General features: G+C 42.1%; 1 protein-coding gene across 1 annotated transcript in view; it reads right to left on the minus strand.

Annotated features, from left to right (window-relative positions):
* Window positions 1-17,863, minus strand: part of SPON1 (spondin 1, extracellular matrix protein) — a gene marked incomplete at its 5' end in the record, with an annotated part of 256,193 nt that overhangs the window by 228,405 nt on the left and 9,925 nt on the right. The window contains 2 exons of the mRNA XM_005885895.2: window positions 6,083-6,189; window positions 16,678-16,681. Coding sequence (XP_005885957.1) covers window positions 6,083-6,189; window positions 16,678-16,681 — 111 coding nt within the window. The remainder of the gene's footprint in view (window positions 1-6,082; window positions 6,190-16,677; window positions 16,682-17,863) is intronic.

Here is a 17,863-nt window from a genome sequence, read left to right on the forward strand (position 1 = left end):
TCATGGATGATACATTCTAAACTTACAGGCAACTTAAAATCCTGGTATTGTTAGTTTAATATTTGGACACAAATCCTAATCTCTCTTCTTGTACCATTTATCACCTCTCAGAGAGGCCATCCTGATCACCCTATCTGAAATTTGGATCTAGGTAGGTGACTTTCTTGGCTCCCCCATTGGCTTTCATCTTGCTAGATTTGGTCCATCAAGTTCACCTGTCCAATTCCTGTGGTGCCCAGTCCTGATATGGAAATATATGTTCTCCTTCACATCAGTGAGTGTGGCTACCATAATGGAGGGCTCCTATTCAAGTTGTTGAAAAGAGTGCTGAGTAAAAAATTTTTCAGAAAGGTAGGGTGTAGAAATCACCTTTACAATACACATCAACAACATAAAAATGTCCAGATCCTTTTCATTTTTAATTACACTTCTGGGAATGTATTCTAGCAAATGATACCAACAAAAGAAAAAAGGTTTTATATAAGAACTGTTTTTACTCCACTATCTACAATAGTGAAAGGCAGATAAAAAAAATACTAATATCTTATAAGGTGCATGATTAAGCTTAGGTGACTGTAACAAGAACAGTTTTCTTATAAACTAAGAATTCTTAAGAATAGGCTTGCAATAATAGCATTTTAGTTTTTGAAAAGTGTGTCAAAAACTCTTTTAGCTTATCACATGGCTCAGAATCCATTAAATGCTAATAACTAGTTATTGTTAATGAAGAGATAATGAAAATAGTTCAGAAACAGGTGATTAAAAATATGAAATAATTATCTATTAAAAATACTTGTTTGTATGGTATTGATAAGGGATCTTCTCAGGCTAACAGGCCTTTATAATGAGTCTTTCTTCCTTTGATTGGCAGACTGCAACCTAAACTAGTTGATAACATAGGCCTCCAATTAAAACTAAATAAAGCAATAGTACTATATAATAGCAGCTTAAAATTCTGTCCATAAATATTTGAGTGTCTATTCCGTGCAAGGCACATTTCCAGCAGCAAACAGGACAGATAAAAATCCCTGCTTCATGGAGCTTATAGTGTAGGGGAAGGGGGCAGGAAATACTCAAGTCAACCCGTAGAATAGATAGCATGTCAGGTGACAATAAAGGCAATGAAAAAAAATTAAGTGGGGAAGAAGCATAGGGAATATAGCTCAGGGGTGGAATGGAGGAGGGATGATGCTTCAAATTGGATGCGCGGGATGGCCTTCCTGGGAAAGGGACATCTGAGCAGAGACCTGAAGGACACAGGACAGCGAGCCAGGAAGTCGGCTGGGCCGTGAGCATTCCAGGGAGCAGTTCCCTTTCAGCAATAGAATACTGAAGGATGGGTGGGTTACTTTTGTACAGGCAGCCCAGCCCTGCATTCCTTGTCACTTTCAATTAACCATGAGTATACCCAACCAGCTCATCAAAGAGAGATTCCTATGTCTCTCCCGTCTGGCAGCCAGAGACAGATCTCCCAGCCGGTGCCAACACTGGCACGCTGTACCCTGTTTGCCAAGCAGAGAAGGCAGCCCCACCTCTTCTCGTGGGCCCTCTGCCCAGTGGTGAGAGTTGTAACTCTTACCTTTTTGTGCCCAGCAGCTCCAGTCCCCCACTGAGTGTAAAGGGGATTAATGTTCACTTGTGTTGTCTCTGTACTGGGTGAGTCTGGATTCTCTGTGTAAGGGCTTACTCCTTTAGAAGCAAAATCACCCATTTTCAGAGTCACTTTTAGAATTAAGAATGTAAACTTTAACTAAATTTAAAGAGTATTAGAATTTTGTTGTTGATGTTAAGTCTTCAAAGCTGTCAGATTTAGAGTGAGGATGTTAACAAAGAAGGGTATCTAAATATTTTAAATGTATATATTTTTAAAACTACAATGGCCTTTGTCATTTCTGATTATCTACTCATGTCACAGCTGATGACTTGCTGTCTTTCTACCATACCTGTTGGTCACAGTGGTCATTTCAGGTCTAGTGACAAGGAGGACACTATATGCTCCATGAGGGCAACTACATCTGTTTTTCTCAGCATCATATCCCTAGTGCCAACCTCAGTGCCTCGGATGTAGGAGACAATCAATGCTGATGAATAAATGAATGACTTTAGATGACAGCTCTGGCACAGAGAGAAAATACTTCTATGCTAGAGTGGGAGGGCCAACCACAGAGACCAGCATGTCTGAAGCAGGGGTGGTAGGACGGAGGCATGAGCTGTGATGCCTCACCCTCTAACGTCTGAGATGATGGGAACCCAAGTGGAGTGTGCGTTTAATACACAAGGTAGGGCAGGAGTGGGGAGGTGAAGTGAGAAAATCACTGGCACAGTATTTGCTCCCTTCTCCCCTTAGAAACTCAGTTTCATCATCTGGAAAATGGGGATAACAATGCTACCTCACATTGCTGCAAGAATTAAGTAGGAAAATGTATATAAAGCCCTTGGCACAGAAACTACCTCCATAAAAAGTCATAGCATACCCTTGTGTTTTCACCCAACAAGTGCACATTGAGAGGCTGTGTACCCTGTGGTTGGAAACAGGGACCTGGACTGAGTAGGTTTGAATCCCAGCCTTGTCACTTTGAGCTGAATCGGTCTTAATTCCTCTGGGCCCCAGTTCCCTCATTTGTGAAAAGCAGGACAATAATGCTTATCTCATAGTGTGGCTCTGAGAATGAAATCAATTAATAAATGTAAAACACTTAGACCCACATCTGGCACACAAGCATTATTATTGTACGCTGGACATTTTCCATAGTTGTTTCCTACTTTGATCTCTTTAGGGCTGGTGGAAGCAGTGAGAGGATGGATAGGAGCAGACAGATGTGTTGATGCGATGATGGAGGAGTTCATGTTGGATGGGCTGGATCCGTGTCTCTTTTCAACACTGGTTCTCAAATTCTAGTGCATTGGTTTCCCCCTGAGGGCTTGTTAAAACACAGACTGAGGGGGCCCTACCCTCAAAGCTCCTGATTCAGTAGGTCTGGGATGGGTTTGAGATTCTGTATTTCTAACAAGTTCTCAGATGCTGCTGCTGTTGCTGGCCCAGAGACCACACTCTGAGAACCATTGAAATGTAATAAGAAAGGATGTTAGAAGTTCCAAGAGAAGGAAAAAGGAGGTATGCACAAAGAGATATGAGTTCTGAAAAAATTCCAAGTAGGACTGAATTACGGACACTGATTGGAAAAATAATCTGTTCATTTAGTCACCAAACACCTACTCACTGCCCACTGTGAGCAGGGTTCTGTATTCACCAGTCAGTTTCAAGGACCAAGATTTAACTGAGCAGAAACAACAGTGAAATTGGAGAGAAATATCAATCTATTGAATTAAAACAGAACAGCCTTAAAGAAAGAGAAGCCATGTCTCCACAGGCCTAACTCTACATCATGTATCCATCTGGCCTAACTCAGGGATCATTGTTTAAAAATATGTTTTTATTGACTTTAGAGAGAGGGGTAGGAAGTGGGAAAGAGAGACAGAAACATCGATGAGAGAGACACATTGATCGGTTGCCTCCTGCATGTTCCCTACTGGGAATTGAGCCCACAACCAGGCATGTGTCCCCATCTGGAATCACACTGGGAACCTCGTGGTTCATGGATTGACACTCAACCACTGAGCAATGCCAGCCAGGCTCAGGCATCATTTTTTAAATTATGGTAGAATACACATAACATTAAACTTACCATTTTAAGTGTACAGTTCAGTGGCATTAAGTACAGTCATATTGTTGTGAACCATACCACCATTTATCTCCAGAACTTTTTTTCGTCTTCTCAAACTGAAAATCCATACCTGTTCATCAATAAATCCCTGTTTTCCCCTCTTCCACATATCCTGGCAACCACTATTCTACTTTCTTGTCTCTATGAATTTGACTATTCTAGGTACCTTATATAAGTGAAATCATACATTTTTGTCTTTTTGTGACTTAACAAATGTCTTCAGGGTTCACCCATGTTAAAGCATGTGTCAGAATTTCCTTCTTTTTTAGGAATGAATGATATTCCACTGTATGTATATACCACATTTTGTTTATCCATTCATCCATCAATAGACATTTGGCTATTGTGAATAATGCTGCAATGAACACGCATGTACAAATACCTGTTTGAGTCCTACTTCCAACCCTTTTGGGTATATAACTCTAAGCATTATTTTAAAGCAGATAGAATTTGTTTACATGAAGATTAAGATCACATGCCTCCATCCCACCCCCCACCTTTTCTTTTCTTAGAACTTTACCACTCCCAACACTCAGGTACCCAGATCTCTCAGCTGCCTGAATCTGATAAATCATCCACCTCCAGGTAAATTAGCACAACAAGAACAAGGGAATATATTTGAATGCATTATGGGCTGAATGCATGCCCAAACCTTCCTTTTCTTGTAATGGAAAACTTAACTGACACTGTCCCAGCACACCTGTGCCAGGAATTTATGCAATATTCTATGCCTGGCCAGCATGGCTCAGTAGTTGAGCATCAACCTATGAACCAGGAGGTCATGGTTCAATTCCAGTCAGGGCACATGCCCAGGTTGCAGGCTTCATCCAGTGTGGGGCGTGCAGGAGGCAGCTGATCAATGATTCTTTCTCATCATTAGTATTTCTATCTCTCTCTCCCTTTCCCTTCCTCTCTGAAATCAATAAAAAATATATTTTAAAAATAATCTAAGGAAATGATTTAGTTTCTGGAATCAGACACCTGATAGAGGAATCTGGTCTTACTATTTACTAGCCATTGAGGCAAATGATTTAATCTCTCTAGTTTCAATTTCCTGATCTATAAAGTAGGAATAAAACTAAGATAAGGCAAGCTAATTAAATTAAGATAAACCAAGATAAAATAAAGCACTTAACCTAGTGCCTGGCTTATGGTAAGTACCCAAATACATATATACCTTATATACATTTGTTAATACTGTTGTTAGTATTATTGTGGAGTAACTCCTTCAGATACATGCCAAGAAAGTTCCTGCCATCTAGGTATACAGAAGGACATTATAATGAACATGGACTTAACAGATCTACTAGGTCAGAAACCCAAAATCCTAGAAAATGGAAATTTTTTTGAATCACAGGATTCAAAATTACAACCTGGCCACAAGGGATTGACACATATATCTGAATGGGGAAAATATTTTGGGGCAGGGTCCTCTGTGAAGCCCACGTATTGTACCAGCATCCCCAGCGGCCAGCTATGGGTCTAAGGAATCTTCTGAGTTTGCAAATGCCAGTTAGAAATGGATTCCAGAACAATGGAAACTTGAGAGGCGTAATGGTTACCACAAATTTGGCCAGGCCCCCTCCTAGGATCGCCCAGTCCTTCTGGGACATGTTCTGACAACTTGCCGGCCTTTTATGAAGCCTCTGAGAAGGAATGATGTTCCTGCCACTTCCGTTAGCAGAATATTCCGCGGTGAAATATGACTCACTGTCAGGGCCCGCGCCTTTGCGATCCCCTTTCTTCTCCTGACCCACTTTCATCGCGCTGTGCCCTTTTGTACAAAGTCAGATGAAGCCTCTCCGGGAGGAGCTTGCTCTGTGAGGACTGACATTTAAAGACCATTTCCACCTCTTAAACTCACTCCTGTTCATTTAGCCAAGCAAAGCATGTTTAATTCTTTTAATCTTCCCCCATAAATCAATCCCGTCATTCCCTTAATAGTCCTTCTCCTGTGCTTTGAACTCCGTCCAGTCTGGCCATCCTAAGCTCTTGTTCCGTTTACACTTGAGAATTGCCAGTCACTCATGAAATGGCTGTGCAGGAAAAACAGCCGGGCCTGCCCGGGTTCCAAGCGCTCTCACCGAGCTGACTGTCTGCTGCCTAGAGGTACTGTGAGCCCAGAGAAAAGCCCTGCCTAGTGGCCAACTCCTTAAGGTAGATTTGAGGCATTTGCTGCCTACTCCATGATGGGTCTTTCAAGTAGACCTGACCCACCTCGCCAATGGTCAAGGGAATTGCACGAGAAGCCACCTCAGACACCTACACCCCTCATTTTACTCAGGCCTCTCAGTTTGTCCACCTATCTCTTGGCTTCTACCTACCAGGACCATGGATAAGCCCAGAAAGGATCTTACCTGGAAGGTGCCAGCATGGTCTTCTTCCTTATCACCCTCTCTGTGTTCTTTGAGGGCAATTAGTGTAAACCCTCTGAAGTAGGAGGGCGTAGCAGCTGAAAGTGTCACTGTGGAGAGAGAAGAAAGCAGATTATAAGCACAGGAATCCACTGCCTCTATTTGTGAAATGGATAGATATGAGTTCTCCATCAGCATTCCAGACCTGTGAATTAGAGGGGCAGTGGACAGTGGGAAAGGCTTGTCCAGTTAAATAGTGAACTCTCATTCTCTCCACCCAGTTCCCTCTTACATTTCAAAACTTGCTAAATGCCTGAATTGCTCTCTCACTTAGGAATTATTGAACCAACCAAGACTGTGGTGAGCTCTCTCCCAGTAACCATGATTTGATAAAGATAGTCCCTGGTGAGCAACTCTAATCTTGACAGTTATCTAATGGTACACTTCCATTAGACTGACCCAAGGGAAATCTAGCTGCTCACAGCACATATTGACAGAGACTGTCTTGTGTTCTCCAAAACACATTTCCTTTCTCTTGTGGGCACTTGGCTAGACCACATAGTCAGCCTCCCTTGCAATTAGGTGGAAATCATGGACAGACATGATGCATGCTACCTCCAACCTGACACATATACATTTTCCATTTGATCCTCCACTCTTCTCTCCTGCCTCTGCCTGCCAAATGCAAGGGATATGGCAGAGGACTGGTGTCCCGGGAGAAGGAGAAGAAGCCACAACATACAAAGAACCTGGGATTCTGAATAACCACAAAGAATCACTCACTGACCAGAGACAACCATATTGTATTTTGCATAAACTGGAAATAAACTTATATTATGGAGTTTTGTGATAGCAACTGGGGCTATGAATTTACATTATACTCTTCCTCTTCACATTTACCTAGAGAACTATGTTTTCATAAAAATCCTGTTCAAGTGTCTTCTCAGCAATGATAGTCAACCCTCCCTTTGTATACCCAATCTCCAGAGATGAAAATCTTTTACTATAATTTTTGTACTGAATTGAAATTCCCTTTTTATCTGCCTTCTCCACTGTACTGTCCGTTAATGCTGGAGAGGGACTGGATTTTAATTATCTTTGTATCCCCAGCATTTAGCACAGAGCCTGGCATCGAATAGACACTCAATTCAAGTTTCTTGAAATTTATATAAATCAAGGCTTAAATTACTTTACTGCCTTATCAAAGTGCTAAGATTCTGGTCTTTAAACATGGAATTATAGACTATTAGAGCCTCAAGCTACCCCAAGAATCATCCATTGCAGCCTTCCAACTTTACAAATAGGAACCAAAGACACAGAGAGGTCAACAACAGCCTCAAGGTAGTAAGACCACCTAAAGTTGCACACAATGAGTATATTCATAGTATGGGTATCCCACAAGTGTTGATGACATAAAAAAAATTTATGATCAATTCATTTAAAATATAATATTTATGCAATTCTGATAAGCAACCCCCTGTTGGGGAGGGGCATTTAGTATTCCTCAAACTAGTTTCAGTCCTGAAAATGAAGCACCCTAAAACTCCCAAAACTAAAACCACCATCTTGGATAATGTTCAGTGATCCATGAGCAACCAACACAGTGACTCTCAGAGAACTTTGAGACACAAAGATTGCAAATCTCATGCTGTGATTGGTCAGTTCATCCTGCAAAAAGTAAAGGGGCATTCTTATTGGCTACTGATGTCTATAAAAGGTCAGATAGAAAGTAAGAAAAAAAGCATGGGGGGAGGGGAGCACTATAAAGTACAGTAAGAACATTGTGGTGCTCAGCAGTGGCAAGCAGCCACTGGATGATGGTTATGATGTCAGGAGAAAGAGCTGAGATCTCTGAGGAACAGATGGAATCCCCCAAAGCAGTCTGAGGCTATCTGAAGTGGAGTGGGGTGGTCTTCAAGGTCACAATTCTGGAGGAAGGGGAGCAGACAATAAAGGTGCACTGCCTAGATCCCCTCAAATTCCTTTTTACCATTTTAAAGTGCCCTTGACACTGATGTGTCTTTGCTTCTAGTGGCCAACACCTGTGACCCTCAGGTCACTGGAGCCTGCTCTGCCTAATATGAAGTCCCACATCCTGCATCAGGAGAGACAACTCGGAGGGGTACCTGCCACTTCAAAATGGCCCTCCAGGATTAGACTGAAACTCTCCTTCTCCTTAAGGACCTCCCCTGAGGTCACAGCCCGTCAGGGACTCTCCCCCGCTCCATCTTGCTTCCCCACTCCCTTATTAGTTTTTCCCTGGGAGCACTTCCTTAATAAGTCACCTATACCCAAATCCTCACCTGAGGGTTTGTGTTATGGATGAAATCGTATTCTCTAAAAATGTATGTTGCAATTCCCCCCCTGACCTTCCCCCACCCCCATGCTTGGAAATGTGACCTTATTTGGAAATAGCATCTTTGCAAGTGTAATTAGTTTAGAGATCATACTGGCTTAGCTCTAAATCCAATATGCCTGGTGTCCTTAGAAGAGACCTGGAGACACACGGAAGAATGCCATGTGACGACAGAAGCAGAGACTGGAGTGAGGCATCTACAAGCCAAGGAACAGCAAGGATTGTATCCAGAAGCCAGGAGAACCATGGAAGAAATGCTCCCTCTGAGCCTCAAGAAGGGACCAACTCTGCTGACACCTTGGTTTCAGCGCTTTAGCCTCCGGAAATGTGAGAGAACACATTTCTGTTGTTTTAAGCCTCTGGTTTGTGGTATCATGTGTGGCAGCCCTAGGAAATGAATGCAGTACGCTTCTGGGGAAGCCAACCTGAGACAGATAGTCAACCTTTGCTTCACAGCCACTGGCTTCTGCATGAAGTTCACACTCCATAGACTAGCAGGCCCTTGGCCTCTATCACTCCAGCTTCACCAACCACATTCCCATCCCTCCTCCTCCCAACACTGCATTCCAGTCATGGGACTCACTCACTGGCAGGTTCCTGGAAAGTCTTATCACTTCACCCTGCAGTATTTTTTCTCCACAAGCTCCTCATATGCCTGGAATGTTCCACTTCCTCCATTCTTAAGAAACTTCTTCAAAAATCAGCTAAATTTTCACCTTTTGTGTGATGTGTCCTCTGATTTCCTCATCACAACCTGGGTGCTCTTTTTTCCTGGACCCTGTTAAGATGAAAAATACCTATACAATGGGCATAATAACGGAACTTACTTCAAAGTATATGTGTGAAGCATAAATGAATTAATATCATGTTTGGCATGATTCCTAAAATTCCTTAAAATCATGTTTGGCAAATAATAGGCACTTAATAAATATTAGCTCTTATTATTATCATCAGTGGTGAGATTATCCCATTAATTATATTTTGTGTGTGTGTGTTTTTAACCCATTTTGTAAATCCTTCAAAGATGAAAACCACATCTGAACTCAGCACCGTAATTGACACAGAGCTGATGTGTAATTAAACCTACTGAATTGCATTCATGGATTGGTAGACTCAGTGTTATGAAGATGTCAGATCTCCTCAAATTGATTTATAGATTTAGTACAATCTAATTAAAATCCCAGCATGTTTTTATGATATTGAGAAGCCAATTCTAAAACTTATATGCAAGTGCAAAGATCCAAGAATATCTAAGGAGATTGAGAAAGAAGTAAAAAGTTGGAGCGTTTATACTGCCAGATATTGATATACATTTATAGAGATTAAGCCAGTGTACTAAAGCAAGGGAAACAATAGGCCAGATGAATAGTTTGGAGTTCAGAAAAGGTTTCACAAATAAACTTGATTTATGATAAAGGATGTACCTCAGAGCAATGGGAGAAAGAAAATATGTTCAATACATGGTATAGGACAACTGAATAACCATTACTGAATGCCTTATAGTAATGAAAATGAACAAATTGTTGTACATACAGCATGGATAAATCTCACAAACATAATCTTGAGTGAAAGAAGACAAACACAAAAGAATATAAAAAATATGATTACACTTACATATCCTATATAATAAAAGCCTAATATGCTAAGTGTCTGGTCATCTGGTCATCCATTCAACCAATCAAAGCATAATATGCTAATGATATGCTAAGGCCACTCAACCGCTCGCTATGACATGCACTGACCACCAGGGGGCAGACGCTCTGACCCATAGGTTAGCTTGCTGCTGGGGTCTGGCCATTCGGGACTGAGCGAGAGGGGCCGGACACATCCTGGACACGCGCAGTTTCTCCCCGGCCGGTCAACCTCCCGCATCCCTCTCTGGCCCCGATTGTGCACCAGTGGGGTCCCTCACCCTGGCCTGCAACCTCTCGCAATTTGGAACCCCTCGGGGGATGTCGGAGAGCCGGTTTTGGCCCAGTCCCACAGGCCAGGCCGAGGGACCCCACTGGTGCATGAATTCGTGCACCAGGCCTCTAGTATTTATATACAGTTCAAAAACAGGCAAAATAATCTATGATGTAGAGGTCTGGACAGCAGTTACACATGTGGAAAAGGAGAGTGAGTACTGATTTGAAGGGGGCACAGGGATGCTTCTGGAGTGCTAGGCTTGTTCTATTTTCTTGATCTGGGTGTATTCAATGTCATAATTCATTAAGCGGCATGATTAGTGAACTTTTCTCTATGTAAATTACATTTTTATTAAATGTTTCTGAATGATAAATGTTCATCTTACTGTATATCTGTGCAGCACCCTTAAATGGCTAATCATAAACTCAGCTTCCCAGAATGCTGCATTCCTGTAGGTGCTAGAAAACTAAGGTTTGACTCTACCTTATAGAATACAACCCACAAGAGGCTGAGCTCAGTGTGGTGTTTCAATCCATAATTATCACAGGTGATGATGGTATTACACAGTATATAATTTGAAGGAAAACAGGAGACCCCTATCTCTCAGAGGACCCCATTATATGACTCTCCTGAAAAGAACAAATATGCAGTGTATTCTGAGTTACAGTAATGATTAAATATGGCAATAAATAATAGAATTTTCTCTCTAATGACTTCTTCCAAGTGCCTCCCAAGAGAGGCCATTAAGAGACCCAAGAAATTCAGGAAAAATGCTTACAAAGGATTTAAAAAAGAAAAGAAAAGAAAAAAGTCCATAAAAAAAAGAGCAGCCATCCTATGATCACATACAGGAAACTGGTTAAGAACAAAGATTTTGGATTAGAATCTTAGAGCTACCACTTATTAATTATGTGACCCCTGGCAAGTTACTTAACCTCCACATTTCCTCATTTTTAAAAAGAGTTAATGATATTGCCTTTCTCATAGGAATGTGGAAAGGATTAAATAAACATTTATCACAGTGCCTGGAACATATAAAGCATTTAAGAATTGTAAAGGATGATGATGGTGGAGGCGGTGGTGATGGTGATGTTGGTGATGAAGAAGATGATGAACATGATGATTATGATGACGAAGATCATGATGCCCAGTAGGCTGATTAACGAACAATAATTTTCAAATAGTTGGTTCTCAGGGACAATGATTGAATCTTCAAAGAAAAACTCTAGTGGGTGCTAATGAAAGACCACTGAGAGGATTGCAATGGAGATAACTGTGCTGGGGATGACTTTTGCAGGGCCAGGTTATGGGGGAATTTGAGTGAGTCATAATAAACTGAGTCTTCTTGCAGCTCACCACACCCAAGACAGAGTGCTATGTGAGATCCTCTCAGCCTTTCACATCCAGACAATATACCTAGTCAATACCCCTTCCCTTTTCTTGAATACCTCTCACCCAATTTTAATTATTTGTGAATTGTTAAATGATAGCCTCCCTTAATAATTTGTAAACCCCACGAGAACAGAAACCAAGCCTGTCTTGAACTGCACTGTATCTTTAGCATTTAGCACACCTATTAACATAAAGAAAATCCTCAATAAATACTTGTTGAATGGATGACAAAGAGTTCATTTGTCTTTAGTGCATAGTTTGCTACTCCTCCTCTGGTTCCTCCTCCAAAGTTCTCATGGATTTTATGGGTTACCATATGTAATATCTTATCTTCCTTTATCTTTTTGTGTACTGAGCATTTATCTGTGCCAGCCCAATGCTGTGTCCCTAGAGGCACAGAGGGAAAAGGCATTGCCTCTGCCCTCTAGAAGCACACAGTCTAATAGATGGCAGAAAAAGACACATCAGCAGATGTTTTTAATAACATATGATAGGTACCATGGAGGTATGAACAAAGTGGTCTGGGATCCTAGAGGAGAGAACAGGTGAGTCTACTGGGGGAGTTAGAGGAGGCTTCAAGGAAGAGATGGCATTTGAGCTACAAGGTGAAGGAGAAAGAAGAGTCTGTCCAGTGGACACGATGAGCAACAGCATCACAGGTAGAGAGAAAGGCATGGTAGGCCAGTCTTGGCCTTGGAAATTACAACTAATTCTATATTTCATAAGTTGCCAGCTGGGATGGAGGGTGTGCTATGAGGCTAGGGGAGGAAGGAACCCATGGGGTAGATAGTTAAAGCCTTCAGAGCCTTGCTAAGAAGTGTGGATACCACCCAGGAGGCAATGAGGAGGCACTGATGGGTTTGAGTTTGGGGAATGTCATATTCAGATTTATGTTTTAGGAATATCAGACTGAAAGTTATATGATTATTGGATTACAGCCCTACGCTTAAAACCAGCTAATGGCAAGGGCCTTTCTGGCTTGTTTATATGAGAACTGATAATTTACACTAGAGGCTAGCCTCAAATCTCCAACCAAGGTTGAGTTTTCCCCACCTTTTGGTACACTTGCCATGTGAATACTTCAGTTCCACCTAAGTCCCAAATAGCTTTCTGGGTCCTTCAAATGTTGCTGTGTCAACCATCCAATATAAACTCTGACGGACTGTTACCCAATTCATTGTCTATGCCCATTACTCTTATTGGATCTTGTCCAGTGTCATCACCCTTACCACTCTGCCTCTGGGTTTCAGACCCCCAGCCCCAATTTCAACCAGGAGGTCCTGAAGCAGATCCCAGCTCCATCACACAGCCAGTCCCTGCCATCCACCTGCTATGTGTGACTGAGATGTACCAGCCTTTATGCCCACACATCACCTACAATGAACTCAGTTTCTGCCTTAAATTGTAACATGATGCTGTGGTCCACTGCCTATTCGGCACAACTTCCAAGGCTCTGGGGAGCTGCAACTCACGTGCTTCACTTAGAAATTGGCACAAAAATTTAGCCCACTCCTCCAGGGTTGGGCAGAAAAAGATGCTGGTGATGCGCTGGCAGATAGGAAGACAGAGATAAAAGTCCAAGGGTGAGCAAGTGTGTATAGTGGGGTTGGATTATACTGTTCCCCTGGATAATCTTCGACAGAGGATGCTCCCAGAATTCCCTGACAGAGATGAAACATCTCACATTTCAAATTAAAGATCATGCATATTTAAAATTGCAAGGGCTGTCTTTTTATAATGGATGTAGCTAACAGACCTGCCTTCAAACTCCCCTCTGTTCACTTTGTGTAACCTTAGGCAAGTTATGTGACCTCTCAATGTCTCAGCTTCCAATCACCTATAAAATGGAAGTAATAGTACTTATGTCATGTTGTTATTATGATCATTAATCTATAATAATAAAAGGGCAATATGCCAATTAGACCGAATGTCCTTCTGGGCATCATTCCAGAGGTCCATCTGGACCAGTGGTTCTCAACCTTCTGGCCCTTTAAATACAGTTCCTCATGTTGTGGTGACCCCCAACCATAAAATTATTTTCGTTGCTACTTCATAACTGTAATTTTGCTACTGTTATGAATTGTAATGTAAATATCTGATATGCAGGATGTATTTTCATTGTTCGTGACCCACAGGTTGAGAACCGCTGACAAAGCCAGGGCCGGAGCGAAGCCGAGTCTCAGGTGCCAGAGGGAAGCTGGTGCTGGCAGCCAGGGGAAGGAAGGCCTACTCTTGCATGAAATTTGTGCATTGGTCCTCTAGTAAATTAATATTTTTAATAGTTAGTATATATAAATGTTTGCTAAATTAATAAAATATATTAAGCCCTGGCTTAATATTAAGCTCAGTTGGTTGAAGTGTAGTCCCATATGCCAAAATGTTGTGGGTTCGATTCCCAGTCAGGGCACATACCTAGGTTGCAGGTTTGATGCCTGGTTGGAGCATATACTGGAGGCAACCGATCAATGTTTCTCTCTCACACTAATGTCTGTCTGTCTGTCTCTCTCTCTCTCTCTCTCTCTCTCTCTCTCTCCCTCTTTATCTCTAAGATCAGTGAAAATATATCCCCAGGTGAGGATTAAAAATAAATAAATATATAAAACAAGTCAATCTCCTGTATAAAATAGGGATCATCATTATCATCTTATATCATAAGGATTAAAGAAGATAATGAATATGAAATACATTACAACAGCACAATAGAAGTTCATTCTTTCTCCCATGTGCTACCTCATCATGGGAGCCAGATGAATGGGTCCTGAGCTGAACAACATGTGGATCGGAAGAGGAAGGAAAGGGAAGGATGCTCCTGGGGAACTGGGGATGAGTCAGAGAAGAGAATGTAGCTGAGGGCAGGAAGCTCTACAGGATATATGCTATTTAGAACCACACTTCTTCCTCTACTGTGACCATGTGACCTTCAGGGATAGTAATCACAGTCCCTCTCTCCTTCTTAAAATATAAAGTCACAAAAATGACTGTGATCCAGAGTCAGCCTATGTCTCTACTTCATTCCCCTGGGTATGTGACCCAAACTGGACCAATCAGAATCCTTCCCTGGGATTTTTCATTTTGGAGTTAAAGCGAAAGGGATTTTCTTTTAGTTACCAAACTAACTGAAAGGTTTTTCACTGAAGGTCATTGGCAGCTATCTTTCCTGTCATTTGGAGAAAGTTTATCTCTAGTAAGTAAAATGAGGGTAACACACAGAAATCCAGAGATAAAGGTTGGAAGGAGCAAGACAGAGGAGGTGGAAGGGAAGGTAGAAATGGAGAGAGAGAGAGAGAGAGAGAGAGAGAGCGCCCACTTGAGGCCCTAGATCCATTTATACGTGAAGGCAGAACCACCCCTGGACTGTCTAAATATGGGACTCAATAAATTCTCTTTTTTGCTTTAGTTTAACTTTATTCCTGTCACTTCCAGTGGAAAGAGTTCTGACTAATCTTGAAGCAAAGAAAGAAAATAACTCTGCGTAGATTATAGAAACAGTATTCATGACTAAACTGGGGTGGCTGACCAGGAGGGTGGCAGTTGGTATTTAAATATCATTGAGATGATAGCAGATCAGTTGACTTCAAAACTATTTAACTAGATATCATTTTTAGGAAAGGATTCTAAGGGATGTCAGAAGACTCTGTCCAGAGACCCAATCTGCTCCACATTCTTATCAACTTCTTTGATAAAGGCTTCCAAGGCAGGCTTATTAAAATTGTGGATAATCCAAAATTAGATCATGTGGATTAGTGACTCAATGACAGAATCCAGATTCATGAATGGTTGACAGCTACAGGGGTGGACCCAAACATGCTGGACTGGTGGAATGGGGAATCATGCCAAATGTGACGTTCAAGGACCAGTTACGCCAGTATAGTGTGAGGAGGGCAGCAGGCCTCCCAGAAAATCACCGGAATTTTGGCTGGCTATAAGCTTGGTGTGATCCCAGAGTACAGCTGCCAAAATTGCAAACACAAGACCTGGCAAGCTTCACACAAACTCAGTGTCCAGGACAAGGGAGATAATCATTTGGCCTTGTTCCCTCCTGATCAGACCACATCTGGAGTACAAGGTGCAAGGAAACAAGAAGCAGCATCCTGTAAAGAATGGCTTCAAGAAAGGGTCAGAAGTCATAGTAGCTATTTCTCCACAAACACCTCAAGGGCTGATATATGGCCAAGGGGGGACCTTATATGCTTGACTCCCAAGGACAGAACCTGACGATGAGGGAAAGTTACATGGAAGGCAGATGTTGGCAGCAGAGAAGTAAAACCAAGTCAGCCCTAGCTCAGACTCCACCAGTCCGTGACTGTGGTCACCTAAAGGAAGCTCGGGTTCTTCTCTCCTCGCCACTCCACTGCCAGGGCAGGGGACGCTGCTATTGTGCTGCTTTGAGGACATTCCACTGGCCACTGTACTGTGTCCCATTGTGACTGGGAGTCCAAGCGGGAGGCTGGGAGAGATGGTAATGGGGGAAAAATGCTCATAGAAAAGTGACCACCTTTTGGCCATCTTCTCTTTGTGCCTCACCATCTCATTTCAAAAGAAAAAGAAATAAACTACCTAGAATACAGTCCTGGAATCCAGCCCTTTGTTGGGGTGGGGCCAGTAAAGCTATATATTTTTTAAATCTTTCCAAGGGATTCGGATGCATAGCTAGGTTTGGGAACAGCACAAATGACCCTACCAAGTGCTGATTCCAGGGAAGGTCACTTTAATAGCTGGTTTCTAGATTTGATGGATCAACAGTCCCCTCTGCTCTATTCTTCATATAATCAGAGTCAGTGTCTGAAGCTGGCAGCCCCTTTCCTTTGCTCTTTTGCCTTCTGTCCTCTGCTTTTCACCTCTGAACCATCAATGATCCAGCTTTCACCATGCATGTGACTGCTGACCTCTTCCCTCAGCCTCCTGGAGCTCCTTGCCGTTTGTCCCCATCCCTTGGTCTCACCTCTCTCTCTCTCTGGCAGAGAGAAAAAACATTTTCTTTCCTTCCATCCAGCTCTCTTAGAGGGAGATCTCACACCTGGGTTCTTGGGGTTTAAATGACACATTATTTTTTTTCAACAAATAAGGATCTAGTGCCTGGTATAGCCACACGCTGTTCGGAGCGCTAGAAATAGAATGGCAATAAGACACAGTCCTTGAATCTCATAAAGCTTGTATGCTAGCTCGAGGAAGCAGATGATAAGATCATTTCAGAGAGTTGTTAAGGTATATGAAGAAATAAAATCAGGCAAAAGTAATGGGAAACAGAAATTGATGGTCAGAGGGGCCTCTTTAAAGAGATAATATCTGAGCCAAAACTTAAACAACAAGGAGTGAGTCATACAAACAGCAATCCAGACACGGAAGAGAGCACGTACAAAGGCCCTGGGGTGGGAATGAACCTGTTGTGTTTAGAAAATTCAAAGGGCAGTATTGCTGTTTTGAGGAGAAGGAGAAGAAAGAAGTAAAAAAATGAAGAAGGATGAGGAGAAAAGGAAGAGGGAAGAAAGAGGAAGAGCATCAGAATAGCTTCCTGTAGCACTTAGAATCAACATTTAGTGTTTATGGTCTGCTTCGGAGTCTGCCCACCTGCCTATACCCCTATCCCCACACACAGTGGTTTGTGCTTGGAACCCTTCCTCTCTCTCATATTTGAGATATTTGCAAATCTCTGAACCACAACTGTAAACTGGATTCAAGTTATTTCCCTCGGATCTCCAGTGCCTCAGCAAATCAGCAGATGTGAGTGGCCTCTGTTTAAGTTTCTGCACTTTTCATAGCAGTTATTATTCTGTGAAAGTTAGAAGCTTTGTCTATGCAGGGCTTGCAAAGGACTTCTGGTGATATCATCTAACCCCAGACCCTTCCTATGTTAGCCTCAATTCCAGCCTAGCCAAGACACCTAGTAATAATGTCATACTAGTAAGAGCTGGCCAGACACATAGAAAGCTATATGTGATGTAGTGAGTTCCCTGATATATATTCAAACACACTATGCACTGTTGGGGGGAAAAAAAGAGAGGAAATAACACTTTAGATAATTTGGGCCACTTGCTACTCCATTATGTGCTTAAATGAGCATGGTTCCCTCACTCCTGCATATAGTGAGGATTTCAGATTTGTCATGTCAGTGTTTAAAGACAAATGAA

This window comes from Myotis brandtii, unplaced genomic scaffold (assembly GCF_000412655.1).
Source record: "Myotis brandtii unplaced genomic scaffold, ASM41265v1 scaffold934, whole genome shotgun sequence".
Classification (NCBI taxonomy): Eukaryota; Metazoa; Chordata; class Mammalia; order Chiroptera; family Vespertilionidae; genus Myotis; species Myotis brandtii.